The sequence below is a fragment of the Castor canadensis genome, chromosome X (genome assembly GCF_047511655.1).
Source record: "Castor canadensis chromosome X, mCasCan1.hap1v2, whole genome shotgun sequence".
Lineage (NCBI taxonomy): Eukaryota > Metazoa > Chordata > Mammalia > Rodentia > Castoridae > Castor > Castor canadensis.
The window spans coordinates 30499049-30525018 of record NC_133405.1 but is presented as its reverse complement, the minus strand read 5'-3'; the positions used below and the strand labels follow the sequence as shown (position 1 = coordinate 30525018).

The 25970-nt window shown below is 36.7% G+C and overlaps 1 protein-coding gene across 11 annotated transcripts in view; it reads right to left on the bottom strand.

Annotated features, from left to right (window-relative positions):
* LOC109686404 (teneurin-1) overlaps nt 1-25970 on the bottom strand; it is an 835907-nt gene that overhangs the window by 50707 nt on the left and 759230 nt on the right. For all 11 annotated transcript variants that reach the window (XM_074064014.1, XM_074064010.1, XM_074064012.1 and 8 more), the window contains one exon: nt 21680-21834. In XM_074064014.1, coding sequence (XP_073920115.1) covers nt 21680-21834 — 155 coding nt within the window. The remainder of the gene's footprint in view (nt 1-21679; nt 21835-25970) is intronic.

The window sequence follows — 25970 nt, the reverse complement described above, 5'->3', positions numbered from 1 at the left end:
CATTAGCATTTCTATACACTAATAATGAACAAACTGAGAAAGAATATATGAAAACAATTCCATTTACAATAGCCTCAAAAAAATCAAATACCTAGGTGTAAACCTAATAAAAAATGTGAACAACCTCCACAATGAAAACTATAAACTTCTGAATAAAGAGATTGAGGAAGACTATAGAAAATGGAGAGATCTCCCATGCTCATGGATTAGTAGAATCAACATAGTAAAAATGTCTATACTCCCAAAAGTAATCTACATGTTTAATGCAATTCCCATCAAAATTCCAATGAAATTCATCAAAGAGATTGAAAAATCTACCATTAAATTTATATGGAAACACAAGAGGCCACGAATAGCCAAGGCAATACTCAGTCAAAAGAACAATGCTGGAGGTATCATGATACCCAACTTCAAACTATATTACAAAGCCATAACAATAAAAACAGCATGGTACTGGCACAAAAACAGACATGAAGACCAGTGGAACAGAATAGAGGACCCAGATATGAAGCCACACAACTATAACCAACTTATCTTTGACAAAGGTGCTAAAAATATACGATGGAGAAAAGACACCCTCTTCAACAAAAACTGCTGGGAAAACTGGTTAGCAGTCTGCAAAAAACTGAAACTTGATCCATGTATATCACCCTATACCAATATTAACTCAAAATGGATCAAGGATCTTAATATCAGACCCCAAACTCTATAGTTGGTACAGGAAAGAGTAGGAAATACTCTGGAATTAATAGGTATAGGGAAGAACTTTCTCAATGGAACCCCAGCAGCACAGCAACTAAAAGATAGCATAGATAAATGGGACTTCATGAAACCAAAAATCTTCTGCTCATCAAAAGAAATGGTCTCTAAACTGAAGAGAACACCCACAGAGTGGGAGAAAATATTTGCCAACTACATATCAGACAAAGGACTGATAACGAGAATATATAGGGAACTTAAAAAACTAAATTCTCCCCAAACTAATGAACCAATAAAGAAATGGGCAAGTGAACTAAACAGAACTTCCTCAAAAGAAGAAATTCAAATGGCCAAAAAAACACATGAAAAAATGCTCACCATCTCTAGCAATAAAGGAAATGCAAATTAAAACCACACTAAGATTCCACCTCACCCCTGTTAGAATAGACATCATTAGCAACACCACTAACAACAGGTGTTGGTGAGGATGCGGGGAGGAAAAAGGAACACTTTTACACTGCTGGTGGGAATGTAAACTAGTACAACCACTCTGGAAAAAAATTTGGAGGCTACTTAAAAATCTAAACATTGATCTACCATATGATCCAGCAATACCACTCTGGGGATATACCCAAAAGACTGTGACACAGGTTACTCCAGAGGCACCTGCACACCCATGTTTATTGCGGCATTATTCACAATAGCCAAGTTATGGAAACAGCCAAGATGCCCCACCACTGAAGAATGGATTAAGAAAATGTGGTATCTATACACAATGGAATTTTATGTAGCCATGAAGAAGAATGAAACGTTATCATTTGCTGGTAAATGGATGGAATTGGAGAGCATCATTCTGAGTGAGGTTAGCCTGGTCCAAAAGACCAAAAATCATATGTTCTCCCTCATATATGCAGACATTAGATCAAGGGCAAACACAACAAGGGGATTGGACTTTGATCACATGATAAAGTGAGAGCACACAAGGAAGATATGAGGATAGGTAAGACACCTAAAAAACTAGATAGCATTTGTTGCCCACAACGCAGAGAAACTAAAGCTGATACTTTAAAGCAACTGAAGCCAATAGGAGAAGGGGACCAGGAACTAGAGAAAAGGTTAGATCTAGAAGAATTAACCTAGAAGGTAACACACATGCACAGGAAATCAATGCAAGTCAACTCCCTGTATAGCTATTCTTATCTCAACTAGCAAAAACCCTTGGTCCTTCCTATTATTGCTTATACTCTCTCTTCAACAAAATTAGAGATATGGGCAAAATAGTTTCTGCTGGGTAGAGAGGGGTGAGAGGGAAGACGTGTGGAGGTAAGAGAGGGGGTGGGGGAAAGGGGAGAAATGACCTAAACATTTATGCACATGTGAATGAAAAATAAATAAATAAAATAAAAAGGTAAAAAAAAAGAGGAAATTATTAGAAGATGAAATATACCAAGATTACATGGCCTTGTCAACAAGTAATTTCCCATTGTCTCAGATCCACACTCATGTATAGCTTTGCATAATGACTGGAGAGTTTGAAGAACTTTGCAACCTTTGATCAAATGCATCAGCCCAGTTTGTCTCCATTGCTGTCCAATGAGAAAAACTGACACTTAGATTGCATCATTCATTGCAAATGATTAGCTAGTACCAATCTAATTAAGAGTTACAATTAGACTACTCTTTAGAATCATTCTACTACAGAGGATAGAGACTAAATTGCATCTACTCCAAAGTTGCCACAATATTTTGGAGGTGGAGGAAACAAAGCATAGCAAAACAAAACAAACTCCCTGAGTAGTCTTAATATATTTCATCTTCTAATAATTTCTACTTTTTGTAACCATTACTGCTTTAAGTTTCATTATGCTTTCCAATAGCAGAAAATCAAATTTTCTCTGGGTGGCTTTTCTGTCTCTTGTATAAATATGAAGAAGCTCAGACAGTACCAGGGTCAAAACAAAATATTAAATTTGTGGTTCTAAGATTCCTGTGGCATAAACCCCTAGTCCTAGGCATAGCATATCATTCATTCACTATTCCCTTCTTAATAGTAGATCCCACCCAATTTTTATCTGGGCACAATGCTATCTAGAATAAAAGACATTATAGACTTTTTGTTAACTTTGAACTCAGGGTTTTGCTTTTGCAAAGCAGTCATTCTATCACTTGAACTGCATCTCTGGTCCCATTATAGACTTTTTGAAATTATGTGTATCTATTTGATAAAGTTCCATGTAATATGAGGTAAGGGGAAGTGTGGAAACATTCATCAAATGTATGCTATAAAGGCAGCTGAAGGAGAATTGAACCAATTGGAAGAAGCCTCTTTTTGTACTTGTTTCCAGTCTGCAGTGTAGATGCTGTGGTGAGAGTTTCAGTAGACAACTTGGACCATGAGATTGCATAGAAAATGGAAGTTATGTGCTAGGATGACAGGGTCGAAATACAGGAACCTGGTTCCCAAGTGATGTGTAGAGCTGCCATCTCAACCCTTAACTGTACACAAAGTTTGGCTGCTATCTTGTTTACATCTGTGGTGTGTTGAGATTTTCTGTTATTCTCAGTGGTATCAAATCACAATGAATACAATGCTCTAACTGAGGATTTCTGTTCTGACTGGAGCTACTGACTAAAGTATTATAGTTGAACTAGTCTAACAAATTTCTAGTTTTACATCTCTGGATAAACAACCTGTGTTTGCAAAATTTAATTTAATTTAAATAAATTAGTAACTGAAAGTGACTGATATATGGCAAGGTCTTTTAACTGATATATAAAACATATAGGTTGCTGTACTTATTAATGGGGTACCATGTAAAGTTTCAATACATGTGAATGTTGCATAACATATGTTACATAATGTTTAAATCAGGTTAAACATACTTGTCTCCTGAAACATTTATTTCTTTTTTTATATTTAAAAATCTTTAATTTTTTTTATTTTATCATTTTAACATTTACTCACATATGTATAAATTGTTTGGACCACCTCCCCTGCCCCACCTCCGCTTCCAGGCAGAAACTGTTTCACCCTTTTTGCCAATTTTGTTGAAGAGAAAACATAAGAGATAATACGAAAGACAGAGTTTTTGCTAGCTTGGGATAAAGACAGCTATACCGAGAGATTCCTAGCATTGCTTCCATGTACATGTGGATTACAACCCACATCGGTTCATCTCTGCCTGACCTCTTCACTACTTCCTGGTCCCCTTCCCATAGTGGCCTCTACCAGTTTAAGATTACTTTATTCACTCCTCTACGGTGAGCACATCAACCACATTCAAGTTTTAGGTTTTCTTCCCTTCCCCTATTCCTCCTGTGCCCATTCTCCCCTTAGTGTGTGGCCCATGTCCAATAATATTACTGCATTTGTTTTGGGTCTATAAACCGTATATGAGGGAGAGCATGCAATTTTTGGCCTTCTGAGCCTGGCTAACTTCGCATAAGATGATGTTCTCTAGCTCCATCCATTTACTTGTGAACGACAAAATTTCATTCTTCTTTGTGGCTGAATAAAATTCCATTGTATGTAAATACCACATTTTCTTAATCCATTTGTCAGTAGTGGGGCATCTTGACTGTTACCATAGCTTAGCTATTGTGAATAGTTCTGCAATAAACACGGGTGTGCAGGTGCTTTTGTAATAACCTGAGTTGCATTCCTTCGGATATATTCCTAGGAGTGGGATTGCTGGATCATATGGCATATCTATGTTTAGTTTTAAAAGAAGCCTCCATACTGTTTTCCATAGTGGTTGTACTAATTTACATTTCTACCAACAGTGTATGCGGGTTCCTTTTTCTCTGCATCCCTGCCAACATTTGTTGTTGGTGGTGTTCTTGATGGTAGCTATTCTAACAGGGGAGAGGTGGAATCTTAGTGTGGTTTTGATTTGCATTTCCTTTATGGCCACAGATGGTGAGCATTTTTTCATGTGTTTTTTGGTCATTTGGATTTCTTTCTTTGAAAAAGTTCTGTTTAGTTCAGTTGCTCACTTCTTTATTCATTCATTAACTTGGGGAAGTTTAGGTTTTTGAGCTTCCTGTATTTTCTGGTTATCAGTCCTTTGTCTGATGTATAGCCAGCAAATATTTTCTCCCACTCTGTGGGTGGTCTCTTCAGTTTAGAGACCATTTCTTTTGTTGTGCAGAAGCTTTTTAATTTCATGTAGTCCAATTTGTCCATCCTTTCTCTTAGCTCTGAGCTGCTGGGGTTCTACTGAGGAAGTCTTTGCCTATACCTATTGCTTCCAGAGTATTCCCTGCTCTTTCCTATACTAACTGCAAAGTTTTGGGTCTGATATTAAGGTCCTTGATCCACTTTGAGCTGATACTAGTACAGGGTATTAGGCACGGATCTAGTTTCAGTTTTTTCAGGCAGATAGCCACTTTTGCCAGCAAATTTGTTGAAGAGGCTGTCTATTCTCCATCATATGTTTTTGGCACCTTTGTCAAAAATAAGGTGGGCACAGCTGTGTGGATTCATATCCAGGTCTTTATTCTGTACCACTGGTTTTCATATCTGTTTTTGTGCCAGTACCATGCTGTTTTTATTGCTATGGCTCTGTAGTATAGCTTGAAGTCAGGTATTGTGATACCTCCAGCATTGCTCTTTTTGCTGAGTATTGCCTTGGCTATTCGGAGTCTTTTGTGTTTCCAAATGAACTTTAGGGTAGATTTTTCAATCTCTGTGATGAATATCATTGGGATTTTGATGGGAATTGCATTGAACATGTAGATTGCTTTTGGTAGTATAACCATTTTTACTATGTTGATTCTGCCAATCCATGAGCATGGGAGATCTTTCCACCTTCTGTAGTCTTACTCAATCTCTTTCTTCAGGGGTTTGTAATTCTCCTTGTAGAGGTCATTTACATCTTTTGTTAAGTTTATTCCTAAGTATTTAATTTTTTTGAGGGTATTGTTAATGGAACTGTTTTCCTATAGTCCTTCTCAATTTGTTCATTGTTGGTATATAGAAAGAATACTGATTTTTCTAAGTTGATTTTGTATCCTGCTACATTGCTGAAGCTTGTTTATCATGTCTAGGAGTTTTTGGGTGGAGTTTTTTTGGTAAACATTTATTTCTTTATAGTAAAACTTCTGGCTTTTTGAAACACACAGTACATTACTATTATTTACATTCACCCTACTGTGCAGTAGCACACCAGAATTTCTTATTCCTAACTATCTGTAACTTAGTACCTATTGATGAACTTTTCTCCAGCCTTTCCTTTCTCTTACTCTCCCTAGTCTTTGGTAACCATTGTACTCTCAACTTCTGTGAGATCAACTTTTTTGTGGTACTGGGATTTTGAACTCAGGGCTTCTCACTTGCTAGGCAGGCACTCTACCACTTGAGCCATGCCTCAGTCCTTTTTACTCTGGTTATTTTGGAGATAAAATCTCACTTTTTGCCCAGGTCAGTCTGGCTGCTACACTTCCTCCTATAGCTGAGATGACAGGTGTACACACCACCATGCCCAGCTTTTTTTTTCTTGAGATGGGGTCTTGCGAACTTTTTTTTCTTTTGGCCAGGTTCACCTTGATCCGCAATTTTTCTGATTTCATTCTCCCAAGTAGTTAGGATCATAGGTATGAGCTTCTGGTGCCTGGCTGAGATCAACTTTTTTATACTCCACATATGAGTGAGATTCTGCAATACTTGTCTTTCTGTGCCTGACTTATTTCACTTAACATAATGACCTCCAATTCCATACATGTTGTAGGGCAGTCCTTTGTTAAGAGGATGATTAATTGTTTAAAATCAGTAATTAGCCTCAAGCATTCTTGAATACCCAGGGTTCCATCTTTGGGCACTTGAAGTTGTTCTTCCAGCTCCATGATTCACTCATATCCAGTGTTTCTCCATTAAACTATAAATGCTTGTTTGCCTTCCTATGTCTCCTACCAGGTCTATGAGTCCTCAAGGGCAAGGATGAGGACTAATTCACTTTTATGTTCACAATATCTTGTATTACAGTTGGCAAATGTTGAGTGAAAACATTAGTGCTTCATCGACTGTAACAATTTCAGTCCATGAACGCATTTAAAAATTATAACATGAAAATGGTTTCTAAGAAAATTATTTTTTATCAACATGTTTGAGTTAGTAAATCTGGGTTTCCAGAGGCTCACTGATGATAGTGTGAGTTGCCATATTTCCTCAATTTCAAGAAGTATGTTTCCACTCCTTCTATATGTTGACTTTTCTAAAATGATCATGTGTCTTATAATTAATGCATTTTTTGTGGGACTGGGTTTGAACTCAGTGCTTTGCACTTGAAAAGCAGGTGCTCTACTGCTTGAGCCACACCTCCAGTCCTGAGAACTATTTGCCTGGGCTGGCCTTGAACAATGATCCTTTCAATCTCAGGCTCCCAAGTAGCTAGAATTACAGGCGTGCGCTACTAGTGCCTGGCATCAATGCATGTTTAATGGAGCATTTCTCCCAAGGTTATTTACCTAACACTATTCTTTCAGTCCATGGTGTCTTGAATGAAGGACACTGGCATTTCCAATTTGGTCTAAGGACTTTGGAGACTCCTGAGGCTCTTTCAGGAAGACTGTGACATCAAAACTATTAACAAAATGATTTGCCTTTTATACTTGTTCTTGGTGTACAGTAGGGTTTTCCAAAGGCTACCTGAGGGTAGTATTTCTTTAATTAAAAAATTTACAGTATTGATTTCTATCAAGGTAACTATTGACATGATAAAACCTATTCATATAACAGCTTTTTATGGGCTCTGCAATTTTTAGGACGTACAAAGGGATTCTGAAACCAAAAAGCTTGAGAATGGCTATTGCAGAGGAAAGAAACAATGAAAAGATGCTAGCTATTCTCTTATATAAGGGTTTCATTCAAGCTCATTAAGATAAAAAAACATAAAAAGCATGTATCTCTTCCAAAAGGATACCCAGGTCCATAAGCCCTGTCCAAAAGCAAACTGATAGAGCACCTGACAATCCTCACCTCTAGGTGAGACTTAAGGCCTGATGGGTGCTATAAAAGTTTGTTCTTACAGGATCCCTCAGAACAATCAGCACGTACACACTCCCTATGAGTCTGCTGTGTAATTGCCACTACCTCATCTTAATAACAGACATAATTGCTCTGAGTTTCTGTCGACCCTTTCTTGCATCTCCTTTCTGAAGCCTCAATTTTGGAAATGGCACTTGTGAATACACAGGATGTTTAACCACTTCCAGTTTTCAATTTACAGTCAAGTCGTCTATCAGCAGGAGATGAAGGCCCAGTGTGAAAACTACAGAATGTCCTTCAGACTCCACAGCTAATTTGTTTGTAAATTTGATTGTTATTGTAAGAAGAACATATTGTACATGATGCTACTTACATGATGCTATTTGCTAATTTACTATTTGTATTTCTGTATCTTGGATTTTATCATCAGAGCCAAAGAAGTTAACCCTTTCAGCACTTTGGGTAGGGAGAGCAACTTGGAAGCCTTACTGTTTTCACTTTTTAGTCTCCATTTCAATTTAATTTTCCAGATACTTAATATATACCTATTGTATACTCAATGCTGTAGGGGATATAGATGTAGAAGGAGAAGTAATTAGAGAACAGCCCAAGGTAATATGAAATCATATGTGAGGCTAGGTGATGAGACCATGGGTTCTGTGATAATTCAGACTAAGGATAGAACCACTATGGGTCTTCATGCAGTAGGATGCAGGACTTATATCCTCCAGAGAGCCAAGGCTTTACTTGCATAGAAGCTAGGGATTTATAAAGAAGTCCCTAAAATCATTTTGCTGTTCTTTCCTGCTGAGAAGTTGCTGAAACTTGTCTGCTGCAGGTTGTTAATATTATAGTATTGGCTGGACAGGATAGATCAAGCTTCCAATTCCCTTTGGCACCTAAAGCAATTTACAGGGCAAAAGTATGACTGCAAGGCTTTTATGAAATGGTCTGATTTCATTGATCAGCCACTCTGAGATTATGTTTTCATTTCTGTGGCTACTGCTAACCCTTCTTTGGGTATAATATTTCAGGAAAGTACTATTAAAAATTTACCACAGAGATGTTAAGATATAAGTGGGCATGGTTATGAATGGGAAGAGAAACATAACAACTCATGATTGCTCTAACTTAGAATTCGTTGCAACTTAGACTAGAATTCCACAGATTCTCTCTCTCATCTTAACTGTAATGTTTTCAAATGATAAGGATATTAATAAGAGCAGATGGCCTAATGAACATTTAGAGGAAGGATTTTACCAGTAGTATTTTGATTTAGGCCTCCAGTGTGCTTCCAGGTTTTACCCACTACTTCCCTGTGTGAGACATAAAATTGCATGCACTCAATAGATAGCCCAGCTCAATCTTAATGCTTCCAGAACTCTGAAGATTGGCCACCTGACCCCCTTATCATTTAAGAATCATTTAAGGAAGCATATAGCCTATAGACTTGAATAAAAGCAAAAATGGTGATCAATATTGAATACTTGAGTTTCAATAAGAGAGGAGTCAAAATCACTCTCACAAACACATTGAGAAGCTCTGGTTAAGGTTTCCTAATCACAGCTTCTTATGGATCAGCAATGATGAAATTCTCTGTAGCAAACAGTCTACTCTAATTGATGTTTCATCCAAACTTGTAAGCATATCTGAGTGACTCCAGTAGCAACAATGACATGAAAATCTAACCCCTCATTGCACAGTATGCTAGTTATTAAGCTACTATTTCACAGCTCCAGAATCACCTTTTTAAAGACATTTGCTTTGTGATGTTGAGATTGGGACTCTGTAATCTACATTTTTTCTTTTGTCAGCTGGATTTATGATAGATTCTGACAATATGGGAAAAAATGACTCCAGGAGGCTAGAGGAGTAAGAAGGGACTTGGTTCTTCCTGCTCATTTTCTATTGCTCTCTACATTGCTCTAATAGCAGTAGCTGGTTGTACTTTCCAGCTCATTTGCATACTCTAAGAATCTGTCTCATCATGACTCCTCAGAGGTACCAGATACAAATTTGACTATTATTGCAAAAAGAACATTGTTATCATAAGAAGACTGGCATCCTTTTCTCAAAGGACTATGTCCTACTTCTATGGAGCAAGTCCCTGAAGATTCGAGGTTCTGACAATGTCAACCTCTTCCCTTTGTTTCCCCAAGCCTAGAGGTGATAGTCACAGATATTCTTTTTTTTTTTCTTAACTCTCTTACACTTGTGCAGCCCATTCCCTATATTAAATCCTGTTAGAATAACAAATGTGGTTTCTGTTTTTCTGATTGAATATTGACTAGCATTCATAGCATGAACTCATATACAAGGAAAGAGGAACAGTAATACACTAATGTACGTAGGTGTTAATAGTAAACTACTAAAGGTGAAACTAGTATAGGTGAGCAAGTACCAATAAGGACTACCCTGTTATTTATTAGTCAAAGCTTCCTCTACATATCTACTGACCTAGACACTTCCTAGGTAATAGGTACTGAAATTGGCATGAAAGTCCAGAAAATATCCATACCAAATAAACTACTGTGCTTGGATATTACGAAGTTAGTTGTGCTTAACTTTAACTAGAGTTTCTCTAATCTCTGGATATGCCACTACTCTCTGGAAACTTTTGATTCGTGTGGGTTTTTTTTTATGAGGATCATGTAATTCTTCCACATACCTTTTTGGGTCACAACTCTGTATTGAATATTTCATGAGGCCGGCTTACAACAGCATTTCCTATGTGTTCAGAATTTACTTATAAACAATAATATATTGGTTATCTACTTCTAAATTTCTTTTGTATTCCCACTTGGTAGTTTTTCTTTGTCAGACATTAAGATCACTCCTTCAGAATCAGCTTCTCCTGGATTTGGGCATTGGACATGTATTCTGAGGTGGACTGAATGAATACATAAGAACATGTCTCAGGATAAACACGTCTCAACAAGTGTAGTCTGTTGATAAATGCTTTATACATCTTCTTGTTCACTTTTCCAAATACACTAACTTTTGTGTGACTAGGGGACCATCTTGCTAGATGGAGTGCCATCTTTGAGTTGTATTTTCCTTTGATAAAGAAGAGCTGGCATTGATTTGTGTACTGTCCCTTCCCATAGTGAATAGAGAATGGGGCTATGATCAAAGGTACAGTCAGAAATTTAGTTATAGAAACTGATCTATGTTGGAGCTTAGCAAAGGCTGTTGTCTTAAAACATCCAGACAGTAACCACTGAATTTACCAACCAGATATTTCTGCATTTTAGAGAGCTTCAGGTTCATCTCAGGTCATGGAGTGTGCTGAACAAAATGTGTGGAAGAAGAGTAGCTCAAAAGTAGTTTGCAAGCTTTGCACCTTATGACTCTCCCTGTACTTTGAAGATGCTTTTCCTCTGGTGCTTAAAAGATTTAATAAGAGCTAACGTGCCATTGTCCTTTGTGTAGAAAGAGGACACTGCTGAGGGAGTTTTATTTAGGTGATAAATTAAGTTTTTGATATAGCATTGAGCACGGTACTTGACTTTTATTTTAAGGCCCCTGACAACTCTGGCTATTTGCTTGTGTGCAGACATTTCAGCAGAATTTGGATATGCTGGAGTTGATGTTGGCCTGCTGTCCTCTGATTCTTAAATAAACAATCTGCACTGTCACTGTGGAGGAAAGCAAGGCAAATATCTCTGACAACAGGGTATTATATAGATTTTACTGATTGTGATTTTACCTAAAGAGAAGCAGGCCTAAAAAGTGCAGTTAAAAAAAGAGTCTAAGTAAATTTAGAGAAGGGAAACAATATTTAAAGGAACTAAGGTTATCTTAGTGCGCTGTTTTTCCAGCTTATCATTTTGCTAAATTTGGGTTTTTATATGTTAGATTAAAAAACTGGTAGACACACTTGGTCTGAATATGTTGATAAAAATATAAAAGTCATTGGATAGATGAAGGGACTAAACATGTTTCAAAAATCTTAGGATGCTCCTTTCTTCTTATGACACATCAGCTTCATAATGTTTTTCCTTTTGATTTTACATTTAGCTGGAAGCCTTTTTGTTTTGTCTTGGGACAGTCATATGGTTCATATTGACCTAGATAAACTGCTTTCTTTATTATCTGCTGTAATTTTTTTTGTGTGTGAAATTGACCCATGTAGAATGACTGCAGGCCACCCACTAAACAAGCTACTCTTTTACTTCTTGATTTCAGAGATGGAAGTTGGTCTAAAATCTCAAATTCAGAGATGTATGAAACTCACAGTACATTCTAACCTTTGTTACACAATCAGCATGTCACTTCTTAAAGCAGAAAGAAAATGAAAGATTTGGGGCACCATTCAATGACTATCATGAGTACCCATTAAGTACTCTAGATAAAGCTTCACATCAGAATTAGGCAGATGAAACCTTCTGTGAAAGTTAAAGCATGTTAAGACCAGTCTCTGGAGCATATGTTTTCTACAGCCCATCAAACACACATACAGATATATGCCTTTCTGCAAAGGGTACACATATGTGGAAAGGACAAGAGGGAAGATTACATAAATTCCTTATCAGCTCTAAACTTCTTCTAGGTTCTTTTTACTCCAGTTTGGTAAATTATCAGTTTAATTTTCTGTTTTGTGAGTGCAAGGTCAAATGCTGCTGCTATTACTACTACTTACTAGAAGAATAGTAGTAGTAGTAGTAGTAGTAGTAGTAGTAGTAGTAGTAGTAGTAGTAAAGAGCCAAACACTTTGGTAAGTGATTTGTGCATATTACCTTCATGGAATCTTCACAACATCACCCCCCACTTATAGATAAAGAATGTTTTCCTAGGGGCATACATCAAGTGTGGATCCAGGATTTGAAAGTAGGCAATCTGTATTCTCAGCCACTATGCTTTATGGACTTTCTATATTAGTATAACTGTAAAGGAGAGTGCACTCTAAAAACCTGAGTTTGTCTATTGCATCCTTTAAAGAAAGGTTTGGCTCCTATTTGCAGTTCCAGAAGGTGTTTTTTCTGCATATGACAGAGCCAGGAGATCAGGTCTGGGCTGCATATGCAATAAATAACATTATCCAGGAATGCATTTAAATTAGACACTGACAATGACTGATATTACAAAATCAGAATAACCACCTTGCAGACTTATTTTGTTCTTCCTCCCATTTTAGCAAGTGCATGATGAATCAGCAGAAAATATTTCCTGTCAACTAGCATCTTACATCATCCCCTATATTTGTAAAGAACTTCATACTTTTCCAAGTGCTTTCACATTAAAAAAGAGAGGCCACTTAATCAAAAATTGTGTAATTTATTGAATTAAGCTTCATAAGTAGGAATAATTAACCAGCTCTATAATTGTTGCATTAGTTTTTTAAGTGTTGTACTGAATCTGAAATTACAGAGAATCCTCTTTTGGGTCAAGAAATAGACAAAAATGATTGAGTTTTTTCTATATTACCATATTTCAGAGGACAGCAGAATAAATGATTCAGAAAGAGATATCTTTTTTTCTAAAATACCTAAATTGCAACTAAAAGTAGTGTTTATTTAGCATTATTATGCAATTTCAGCCATTAACTCTAACATATCTTTCATGTACAGGTGAAAAATATAGAAAGCTACTAGGAACTCCTAAATAAAACCTTTAAAATGGTTTTCATCAGGGCTATAAAACCAGAGTCTAAACAACTCTAGCTCCCATCTTAAATTATGTAACAACATAGTATGATTGCTATGTCCATTGAGGTCTGTGGCCCTTTCCTTCTACATGCCCATCTAACTGGTGTGGCAAATGAATACATAAAATTAAAGGTTATATGTAATTCCATATGGTCTCTTGCTTCAATCCAACAATTTACATTTGCAAGTCCCTTTACAAAAAGAAAGTTCTTGAACTAGGCATGGTGGCACATGTCTGTAATCCCAGCCCTATGGAGGCTGAAGCAGGAGGATTTTGAGTTTGAGACTAGGCTGGGTTACATGGTGAAACTCTAGCTCAAAAAAAAGTTCTTTCATGCACGTTTTGTTTTGTGACTGGTGATTTTACTGAGTGCATGTGGCACAAATGAATAGAGCAGAACATCATTGATTTAGGATGTTTATGTTTTGGACTACTGCAATAACCAATTGCTGAGCAGTTAGCTTGCTCTACTATTGTTGTCCAGGCATTGTAACAGTGAAAGAAAATAGAAAAATCCATTGGAGGTTTGGTTGGTATGACTTTTAATGTTATCTGATCCATTACTTGATGGTTACTGTGTGAATGTTTGATTCAGTTGGTTAAACTTACCATGACCAATTGAGAAAAATATTTGGCACCAGGGTTATGAAATAACATTTTGGTTCCATTCTACTATTCCTCAGTCTTCATTAATCTTTTGTTTGTTCTTTTTTCCACTCTCTAATATTATCTCTTCTTTTCTTCTACATTGCTGAGCCTGTTGCCCACTTGTATTGCTGGCCCCTGAGATGTGTTTTTCAGATATTTTAGATACCTGGGTTTCAGCTTCCCTGACTTACTATTTACCTGAAACTCACTCTTTCCTCTACCACACATCCCTCTATCTGAATATCTGAAGGTGGCCACAGACATTTTCTTTGCATTGACAATGAGCTTGGCTCTTCAGTTACTGAAGCACTGAGAGAGTGATGAGGGTGGAGGTGGTGAGATTTTCATCTCTAGTGGCAAGAAATTTTAAAATAAACTTTCTTTTTTTCTTCCCGGGAGATTCCTTTATTCAAGAAAACTTATTATAATTCAGATTTTCTTGATTCCCTGTAGAGCTTCGCAAACTCAGAAGTCTGTCCCTGCAGGGAATTTCACTTATAATAGCCTTCATTTGAGAGATCTAATTCTGTTCTCTTTCAGTGTGCACATAGGAGAGTGATGGAAATGTACAAAGAAAGGCAAGTAATACCTGAAAAACTTGAGCTGCAATATCATCTGTATCACTCAGGGTGATGGAGGACATTCTATAGATATGAAAGGGGTTGGGAGAGAGAGAGAGAGAGAGAGAGAGAGAGAGAGAGAGAGAGAGAGAGAGAGAGAGAGAGAGATGTTTGGCAAGAGTTTAAGAAGAGGGAAAAGAAAGTGCTTTTTTCTCCTCTTAAGCTATTGTTTCTTTTCTTTTTTCATGTTTGGCTGTTATATATTTTTAAAACAACAAGAAATGCTGAATTTACTTGCATAAAGTTGAATTGACATGTAGATTTTTAAAAAGAGGCTTTATATTTCCCTTTCTATTCAGTTGTGGTTAGTTTATTTGAAGCTTGAAAAAAGTTCTAAGGACAACAGAAAATGGTTTGTTCAGTTATGTGGAGAGTGGAAGACAGCCAGAAAAAGCAGAGGTTTGCTGCTTGGGGCACGTGGTATAATGCTGATGGATAAGAAAGAAGGGAAGGTTTTCTCGGTTAAGGAAAACGGCCACAAAGAATATTGATTCAAAGTTATCAAATCTCAGATGGGTGAAGAGATTTTAAAAGAGAACCTAGTTTCTTTAACTAACTTCAAGTTTTTTGACCAGGAAGAGCTACCTTTTAAAACTTGCAGATTGGCTTTTAGAATCATTTTTTAAATTGAAGATGTGCTGGCAGATGGTTTAACATAGATCTAATGTAAAGAATGATCAGAAGATGTGTCCCACAAACTGCATGCAGGGAGCTTGATTTGGAAAAGAGCCTGGAAGAAGCAGTTGCTTCTTAGTTCCTAGTTGAGGAAGTGTTGTTTATGGATACTATGACTGCAAACAGATTTTGTCAAGCCATTTTTATTTCCTTTTTAAACAGAGTTACCAATGTGATGAATATGGAACATTGAAACCTGTTGATGTCATTTTGAGATGGGGAGTGGGAGGGAGAATAATGGAGGGGATGAACCAAATTGGGGTACAATATGTGTATATATGGAAATGTCACAATGAAACCTCTTGTATAACTATCACATACTAATAAAAATCTTTTTTAAAAAAGAAGCATTTGAGGAGAGGTTGGATTGGTACTATTTGGTGGGAAAATTCTGGAAGGGAGTCCAGCATCAAATGACTGGAAAGAGAAGTAGGATTGTTAACAGACTAGTTCAATAGATTAAATGCATCCAGCCAAGGTTTGCTTCCTCAAAGATCCAGCTACCTTCCTTCCTTCATAACCATGGATAATCTCCCACTGCCCTCCATTAGTTCAATTTGATGAATGGGCGATACTGGGAACCAGTAAGGAGTATACAGATCATCTAACAAGTATTTATGGAGCACTGGATGCTCTAGACAAATAAATCAAAGTGTGTGCCTTATGGACACGGGTCAACAGGAGTACCTGTGGAGGCAAAGTATGCATGTTGCTTGCATATCTACTGTTGGTTGAATCTGGATGAGCATTAAGCTGACTCCAAAGAGTAAATGCAGCTCTCAGATTTGCTTTCCTACTGAGAGACTTGGTCTAACTTCTAATTCCATTTTAGGCAGGTACAAGATGGGAATGCAGAACAGGAAGATTTAAAAACAGCAATGGAAATAAAGAGCCCAATCTCTTCATTAGCAACTCCTCTTCTGAAATGAAAGGTCTACTTGTTTATAGCAGTGCTTACAAAGGGAAGTTATGCTTCAGAGTTTATATAGAGAGTTCAGTTTTACATTTCAGTAAATAAAAAAAAGGATATTGATTTTGAACAAATGGCTGATTTTATTGTCAAAGCAAATTTCATTTCTTGAGATGATTAGATTTTATTAAACTATTTCCTATGTGTCACTAAACACACATTCTGTGAATAAACAGCATAGTCTTCAACCAAGCAGCATTTGTCACTCAGCTCATAATATTTGATCAACTACAATTGTCATTGAAAATGTGGAAGTTGAAAAAATACACACTTGAAGTTGGAAAGCTTATGCTTAAATCTTGCCTCTATTACACAATAACTCTTATTTTTATATTTTATAGCAAAATATGAACTCCTTACTACCAGTTTCTTCCCCCATAAATGGGAATAATAATATCTACCTCTCAAGGGTGGTTGGATTGTGGAGCTGAAACAGGATAGTATGAATAAGATGCTCAGCATAATTTGTGGCAGATAGCAAGTGCTCAATAAGTGGTAGTAGTTATTCTTAGAAATACTAAGACATTATATCTGCTGAGTTAGGACAGGTTATTGAGGATTGTTTCTTTCTGAAGCTTCAGTTTGTCTCATCAAGTGCAGAACACAAAGGCAAATAAGAGAAAAAGGACCATTCTCTTTTATCACTTCCAACCTCTATGGGTATTATGAATAGGACTTTCTTTGTTGGAGATGTTTTGGTTTTGAAATGCAGGGAAGGTAACATGCAATTTTAGGCATGTTTTATTTTTATAGAGAAACCTTCATAGGATGGGAATAGCTAGTTGGTCTACCTTCCTTCCAGAAAAGTCCTGAATGTCAAGCATTCATGGATTATTGTTATCCAACATTTGCATGAGAAATTTCTTTCTTTCTTTTTGAACATATTGTTTGTCCAATGATGTTTATTTATTTATTATTATTATTCATTTATTCACATGTGCATACATTGTTTGGGTCATTTCTCCACCCTGCTCCCCTCTCCAACCCTCTCCACCCCACCCCTGCCTCACCTCCAGGCAGAACCTGTTCTGCCCTTATCTCTAATTTTGTTGAAGAGAATACATAAGCATAATAAGGAAGACAAAGTGTTTGTTGCTAGTTGAGTTAAGGATAGCTATACAGAGAGATTCCTAGCATTGCTTTCATGTACAAATGTGTTACAACCCAAGTTGATTCATCTCTAACTGATCTTTACACTGGTTCCTGATCCCCTTCTCATGTTGACCTATTTTGTTTTAAGGTTTCTGTATTAGTTCCTCTGGAGTGGGGACATCAAACGCTTTCATGTTTTGGGTTTTCTACCTATTCCTATATCTCCCGTATGTGCTCTCCCCTTGTCATGTGATCCAAGTCCAACCACATTGCTGTATTTGCCCTAGATCTAAAGTCTGCATATGAGGGAGAACATATGATTTTTGGTCTTCTGGGCTTGGCTAACCTTGCTCAGAATGATAGGGAACTCTACAAAACCCTTTGATAATGTATGGTGCTGCGCATAGTGTTAGAATTACTAATCTCCTATGCATGAAGCATAGAAGATTCAAATCTTCATGCTGCAGCACAGGCCTCTGTTTTCTTTCCTGTCTATTCCTGTCAGCAAAACCTGTGCAGTCTCATTTAGATATATGTCTTTGCCCTCATCCATCAATATATTTTGACTTACTGAAATATGAAACTGAGAACTGTGTAAGCTCAGCAGGATGACTGTAAGTACTACTATAAACAACTAAATCTTTGCTCTTGGAAGGTGTTACAAAGCTCCTTATTAAGCTTTCTTCTTTCTAACTGGACTGCCCAGGTATTTAAGGACAATTACAGGAAACATTGGCTGCTAATCTACTACATCGTCTAAATAGACAGGAAGCATTGGTCATAATGGCTGAGCATCTAAGAAACTATGCCAACATACAGGCTTCTTCCTGGTAATATTCTATCCATTTACCTATCTGATTGCATTCAATGTTCTCCCGTTTTTGTCCATCTGTGCCCCAAAGTGGGGCTGATTTACTCCTACCTGGATGCTGATTTGTTTCAAAGCCAAAGCCTCCCAACTCCTGGCAAACATAAGAAGTGATGTCATTTTTCTTTCTCTATTTCCTTACCTCCCACTCTACCACTGCAATCTAGCTCTCATCAATTAGCACTCCACCAAAGGCACTCTTATCTAGAGTTACTAATTCTGCAAAACAACTGGCTTTTTAAAGAATGTTTTATTGGTGCATAATAGTTATATATGGGTTTCGTTGTGACTGTTCCTTATACACATATATTATATCCAGGTTTGGTTCATTCCCTCCATTATTCTCCCTTTTTTCCCACCCCCTTCTTAGAAGAACTTCCACTGGTTTCAATGTTCCTTATTCATATGTGTATAAAAAGTACCTCAACCATATTTACCCCTCACCGTTACCCTCTTCATTTCCTCTTCCACTTGTGCCTTCCCTTAACATGACCTGTTTCACATTCCTGTCTTTCATTGTTTAAATGTTCTGTGGCTATTATGCCTTGGTATCTTACTTGTAAATATATTTTGCTTTAATCAGTCTAGCCCCCTCTATTACTCTTCTTCACTCTTTCCCCCCACCAAGTATTGCTCAACAGTTTTCACTGCATTTTGTAATGTCTTGTTCTTACACAGATCTGATATATTTCAATATTTTGAATTCTGTATTGTTCTTTTCTTCTTTCGTTAGTCTCCTGTAACAGTCCCACTTTTGGAAACATGTTCTCTCTCTCTCTATGTATATATGATAATGCTTATATTTGTATTTGGATCTGACTTCCACATATGAGAGAAAACATGGTACCTTTGTCTTTCTGAACCTGGCTCACTTCACTTAATAGGATGTTCTCCATCAAATGGCTTTTAAAAAACACATTATTTTCCATGACCTCTAAGCAGCATTTGATACATCTTGAAAAGCTTGCTTTCCATTGCTAGGAATCACTCTGTATAGCTATCATTATCTCAACTAGAAAAAATGCTATGTCTTTCCTATTATTGCTTATGTCTATTCTTCAACAAAATTGGAGAAGAGGGCAGAACAGGTTCTGCCTGGAAGCAAAAGGGGTTGGGGGAGGGAGGGTGCAGGGGGCAGGGGAAGAAATGACCCAAACAATGTATGCACATATGAATAAATGAATAAAGAAAAAAAAAGAAAGAAAAGCTTGCTTCCCTGGGCTTGCTTTTTTCTTTTTGCCCATATGCCTTCTTGGTTTTCTTCTTACTTGTGAGGTTTTTTTCCTCTCAGCCTCCTTTGTGGGTTCCCAGTCTTCATCTCTCCCTTGAATATTGGTGCCTCACAGAGTTTGGTATTAAATCTTCTCTTCTTTTTATGCTGTGTACCCTTTTTAGGAGATCTTATTCACTCCCCTATTTGCTATTATCACATGCAAATTAATAACCACAGATCCAGCCTTCATTTCAGACCTTGAGTTTTAGACCTTTCTCCAATTTCTTGCCAGGCATCTTTACCTGGATGACACATGTAGGCACCTCAAAGTCAACATGTCCCAAATTCAACCATGACCATGATCAAACCCATGCTCAAACCTGCTTCTTTTCTTCTTGTGTTTTCTACCTCAGTGGATGGTACTACCATCCATGTACTTAAGTCTGAAATTAAGTCAGTCAACAAGTTCTTTAATTTTAGCTCCAATATTTCACTAATCTGTCTAACTTTCTCAATCCATATTGTGATAGTTCATGTTTAGCCATTTCATTTTTATAGTTGATCATATTTGGCCAATTCTCCAGATTCTGGGGTGATGTAGGGGCACAAAAAGAAGGAGAAATCCCAAATAGGCATATGTACTCATGGTGGGTAGAGGTGGAAGGAGATATTAGAGCTAATGACTAAAGCAAAGCTTCTGGGCAATGGATTAATTTAACTTTCCTATTATCCTAGATTTCAGGTACTATAAGAAATTAAGGAACAGGGGAGGAGGTCAGGAGGGAGAAATGACCTAAGCAATGTACGCACATGTGAATAAATGAATAATAAAAAAAAGTTAAAAAAAGAAATTAAGGAACAGGAATATTCTAACCATGGAAGATACCAGTAGTTGCCCATGCAGCAGCAACACTACATTCCTTGCTAACAGATCCCTGCTTTTTGTTCAAGAATCAAGTAGCAAATATGCTCAAGGAAAATGATCTAGCTCCAGAGGGTCTCAACTCATTCTGAAAATTCTGTTTCCCCATTGTCAGTGACTAGTTAAGGCATGTGCCTTTGACTCAATTCTGGGCAGTGTGACACAAGAAAGCAATCTGCTGGCATCTTTCTGTACCTTTGGACATCTCATTGTGTGAAATAATTAAGCCTTATTGTCTACATTTAGACAAGTGTTTTATTACTTGCAGCTGAAACTGTCATGTCCAAAACACTAACCAATCTCAAAACTCCCAAACTCTACTTGAATTACTTTAAAGGATTATGTAATAATGTACTTCATTAGGGTCACAGATTTATGGAATGTTAGAGCATGAAAGTTCTTTTGAGGGATGTCTAGTCTATTTACTTCATTTTTCATACTCTTGTGTCTAAAGACAAAGAAAGACATCAAGATAGTGCTGGGACTGTAATGTATACTCTATAATCTCTCTATATGTCTAATATTGATTTTGTAGAATGGTGGTAAAATAAGAACTTGGGGCCTAAATGAATGCTGCACTGAATTTTTCTGTTTATTTTCACTGGTCAAAATTTTTGCTAAATAAATATAAAACAAATCTCAGAGAAGATATGCTTTTATTTAGAAAAAAGTATAAAACATCCTAGAAATAACTATTTATATTCACATGAAAATCAAGTCATACTCACATATCCATTAAAAAGATTTTCTTTCTTTCTGTTTCTCTCTCCTTCTTTCCTTCCCTTCTCCTCCTCCTCCTCCTTTTTTTTCTTCTTCTTTCTCTGTCTCTCTCTCTCTTCTGTTATTTTGAGACTTGGTCTTAACTATGTGACCCAGGCTTGCCACTAACACAATCCCCATGCCTCAGGCTTCCCAAGTGCTAGGATTACAGATGTGCCCTACCATGCCTGATTCTTCATTGAAAAGATTTCTAAAGACTTTTAGTAATCACTATTTTTCCAAGTTTAAGTTATTATTTCATTTAAAAATAATACAATTATATGTCTTAGGAAATACTCAATAAACAAGATTGTCCTTAACCTCTAATTAATTCAAATTTGGGAGACTTCAGTTATCATGTCAATATTCCATGTAGCATTACTCCCATCCTAGCTTATCATTTTCTCTCAACTAAGTTTTTCTGAGGAAAAAAGGAACTTACATAAAGAGAAATTTCTGCTATCTGGCATTATTACAGATACCCCAGGCTTCTTTTCTACCTAATTTCTGCATGAGAAAATTGTTGTCCATTTCCATGATGCCAAATGGTGATAACACTTGAAAACCAGCGGTGCCTACCTGAGTAATGTCCATTCCTGAGTCACAGCTCAGTGGCTGTGTGGAAGTCAGACCGTTTGAGCCAATTATAGTCGTGATCACAAAATTCTCATCAATTCTCCGAATCATAGTCCCATCCACAAAGTAAATGAATCCATGCCTATCAACTGTGATGCCTGTTGGGAAAGAGCAAATGAGCATTAATGGTCATTTGCACTAAGATCAGTATTTTGAAAGAAGTCATAGAAATGGAAAGACATTTTAAAGACATATGGATTCAATTTTGCTCATCACAGACAAGACAGTAATGGGAGATGTTTGTTGGGATATACATTCATTTCTTTGTGTTTTGAAAAGAAATGACAAAACTAATTCATAGAGATAAAGCCAGTCTAATAATTTTGTTTTATCCAGTTTTACATTGCCATTCTCTCAATACTTGCTTGCTCTCACATACAGAAAAAAATCCTCTTTAAGATAAATAGGGAGAGACAGGGGAGGTAGTGTAAGTTACATTTCTTTTATCATATAGATACTGAGTACACTGCTTATTTTCATGGTTGCATTAGGAAATAATTGACTTGGAAAGTATTAGAATTATTTTAATCAGCTCACATTCAATTAGCAGAGGGTTTATAATAATTTTGGTAAACTAGACTGAGTTTTTTCCTCTGTATTATCTAGTAAGGGGGGGGCTGGAGAGAAAAATTATAGCATTACACAGGGAATGGCTAAACTTCTAGAGAAATTAAAAGTCAATAAAACTTTCACAGTGTTTCTACATACTGTGTTAATTACAGTTTGGTTTCTTGGAAACTATATTATAATAGCAGTTTGAAGGTTTGGATTCTAATACTGAACACACCTCTTATAACTGATGTATGATTTTGATTGAGTTATTTGTCTTCAAATTTCAAATTTCTGCTTCTTCTTTGGTAAAACAGGTAATAGATGATCTGCCTTATCTAAGTAAGGCCAACTAAAGCAGGGATCAGTTTTAAAACCCAGACAATCCTTGATAAACTGGGATGAGTTGGTCATTATATGCCTAGGTGGTTGTATCATATGAAATAATATATATAAACACATCAGATCTACATACGGAACATATGACTCAACTCCTGTTTCCCTTGGTACCTTTGACAATGGTACTATAATAGTTGATCTGAAAACTGAGGTAGCTAGTAAGTGACTCTGAATAGAGGCATGATTCAATCCCAGCAGGATGAAGCAGGAGGGTATGACATCTGAGCATGCTACTTGGAATAGTGTGCAATTTAAAGTTTTTGAATTGTTAGTATGAAATTTTCCATTTGATATTTTTGGAGATTAGTGAATATGGTTGATGTACTTCCTGAGTATACTGAAACCAGGACTAGGAGAAAGAAACTTTAGTAATTTAAGGGTATTAAAAACAAAATGATGTAATGATCTTACTAGGAGGTAGTAAAGTTAAGAGAATCTGATCTTCTGGAAATTTGAGTAGGTTCATAAAATGTCTAGAAAAATACATGTATCCTTAACCAATGCATTTGGGGGAGCTGTGTTAGTTAGCGTCCCATTAATGAAATACTGTAGATGATCAATTTAAAATGAGGAAAGGTTTATTTTGACTCATAGCTTTGGAGATTTCAGTGTATGGTTGGTTGGCCCCATTGCTTTTGGACTTGTGGTGAGGCAGTTCATCGTGGTGGGAGTGCATGGCAAAGGAAGTCTTTATTTCTTGGCCACAAGTGTAAAAGAGGAAGACAGGGCAGGTTCTCAATATTCCCTTCAGGGGCACACTCTCAATAACCAGAAGACCCCCCACACTGAGTCCCACCTCTTTAAAAATTTTTCTTAGCACATATTAATTATATAAAATTTTCATTTTGACATTTTCATACATGTAAATAATGTACTTTGATTATATTCACCCTCCATTCCCCTCTCTTGTTCCTCCTCCCCCTTCTACTGGTCCTCAAGTAGTTCCCCCTTCTACTTTCATGTTTTTTCTTTAACATACAGACTCAACATATGAGAGAAAACATGCAATATTTGTCTTTCTGAGTCTGGAGGCCCAACCTCTTAAAGTTTCCACCATCTCCCCAAAGTGTCATGTTAGGTACTAAGCTTTTAACACATAGGCCTTTGGGGGACATTTCAGATCCTAACTGCAGCAGGAGGTCTTTGCAGTTTATGCTGACAACAGAGAAGGCAATTCTGTTCCTTGACTATCACACTTCCTTTCCCCATCAGAGTACAACATTTGAGCTGATCCAGGAATTATAATCTTGACCTTTTAATGGTTTTCCCACTTTTAATTTTTGTGAAGTTGTAAACACTGTGAACTTGTCTCTACCTCTGTTCATGCCATCTGAGTTTCACAGATGAGTGCCCTTTGAAATTTGTTTCATCTTATTAAATACCCACTACTGTATTGGCCTTCAGGGCTTATTCTGCTGAATTTGTAAAGTATTCTTTCATATATTTGTGTAGCAACTTCTTTTCATCATAGTCCAAGTTCTAAACACATTTCTTTTTCCTTGTGACACTTTAATTAACTTTGATGGGCTTACATTTATGCTTAGGGTTGAAAAAGAAATAATAGAAAGGGCTTTGAGGGGACTGTGTGATAGGTGTTCTATAAATGCACTTAGGCATATTTTATGTGTACAAATTTTCCTCTCATTTTCTTTTCCTTACCAGCCAACCAACCAACCAAACAACGAAACACAAATAAATTCCAGTAACTAGTTTAACAAACTCCTCACTGGTGAGGTCTAAGAGGTATTTAATTATCACTAAGGGTAAAAATCAAATTGGAAACCTCCGGCAGGAAAAAGAAAATTATTTTTGTCCATCAATTGGGGAGGTTTTTCCTCCCATAATGAGTACTGCTATAACTCAGGGATAGTGATGATGCAGTATGATCTATTACTGCTCGTTAGACTGAGTGGGAGGAGGTGACATATACCTAGTGTATTTTAAGCTTTATTCTTTAAAGATAGGGATGTGACTGATTTCAGATCATACAAAGCCATCTGGTCTAGCAGTATCTACAGATTCAGTTTACTTTCATATTTTGATTTTCTCATACTGAGAGCTCCAAAAGTTGGTACCCAATGCTGTAGGCATAATTTGTTCCAATAGTTATGTCCATTAATGTGCTTACTGGCAGTGTTTTCGTTAAACACTTAAAATACAATTGAGTTTGGATAAGAAAAGATTTAAGCTATGTTAAGAAAACTACTTCCAGAATTTAATACATTAACCTGTATTCATTTTAAAGCAAGTAATAAAATATATATCCCTGATTTTACCACAGTTTAGACAGTGATACCAGGTGGGTGGGGGTAGAAGTGTGAAGAACAGCAAATAACAGCTTGAGTCCTCATAACCACCCAACTCTACCAAGGAAAACACTGGGCTCAGATGCCCATACAGCATGTTTTGCTTGGAGCACATTTTTACATTTGTGAGAAAATAAATAAATCCTTGTAAATTAGTGCATATAATGAAAGCACTGACAGCCCATAACCTGGAAGTGTGAATGGTGCTATCTTCATTCATCAGCATTAAGCCTTAACAAGCTTCTTCTATGGAGGGACCTGCCCATAAATAAAGTACATTTTATAAAAGAAATTATTCACAATGTCTTATGCAAAGTAGAGAACATTATATAATATCTGAACTGCAGGTTCCTTTCTCCGTGGGGCATCACTCTGTATGAAATGTCTGCAAATCCTGGCAAAATTCTTTGATTTCTTCTTTTGTCTTATTATCCCCCAATGAATAAATACTATAATTCTTAAGAAGACAATTGACTAAAGCTGGGGCAGCCTAGATATTTACTAATAAATTTATCAGTTTTTGGGGAAGCTGATCAATACTGAAGGAACAGGGGCATGCTGATGTGATCACTGGGAGTCCAGATGTGGAGCTTAATAGCCTGGAAATAATAGTTAAAATCTCAAATTAGGTAGCAGAAAACATCAGAGTTTTTGGCTGTGCACAATGCCAGTTTCTGATGTTGGCAGAAGGCACCCCTGTACTTAATTTTAAAAAATTATAGTTGTTGAGGACACTTACATTTTTATTATTTCTATGTGAAAAATGAAGCTCCTTTTAGGATATAAGCTTTGGAAAGTAGTCATAAAATTCCCTTCATCTATAGCCCAGGCAACTAGATAACTGAAATACTGGCATTTTTTTCCCTGCTACAATCTGCTCTTTAATTTTATGAGACAGAAATAAATGGCTAAAATCAACTTCTAGGAGATGTCCTAAGCTTAGCATGGTGTCAACCCAATCTCTAGTACTGAGAGTGCTG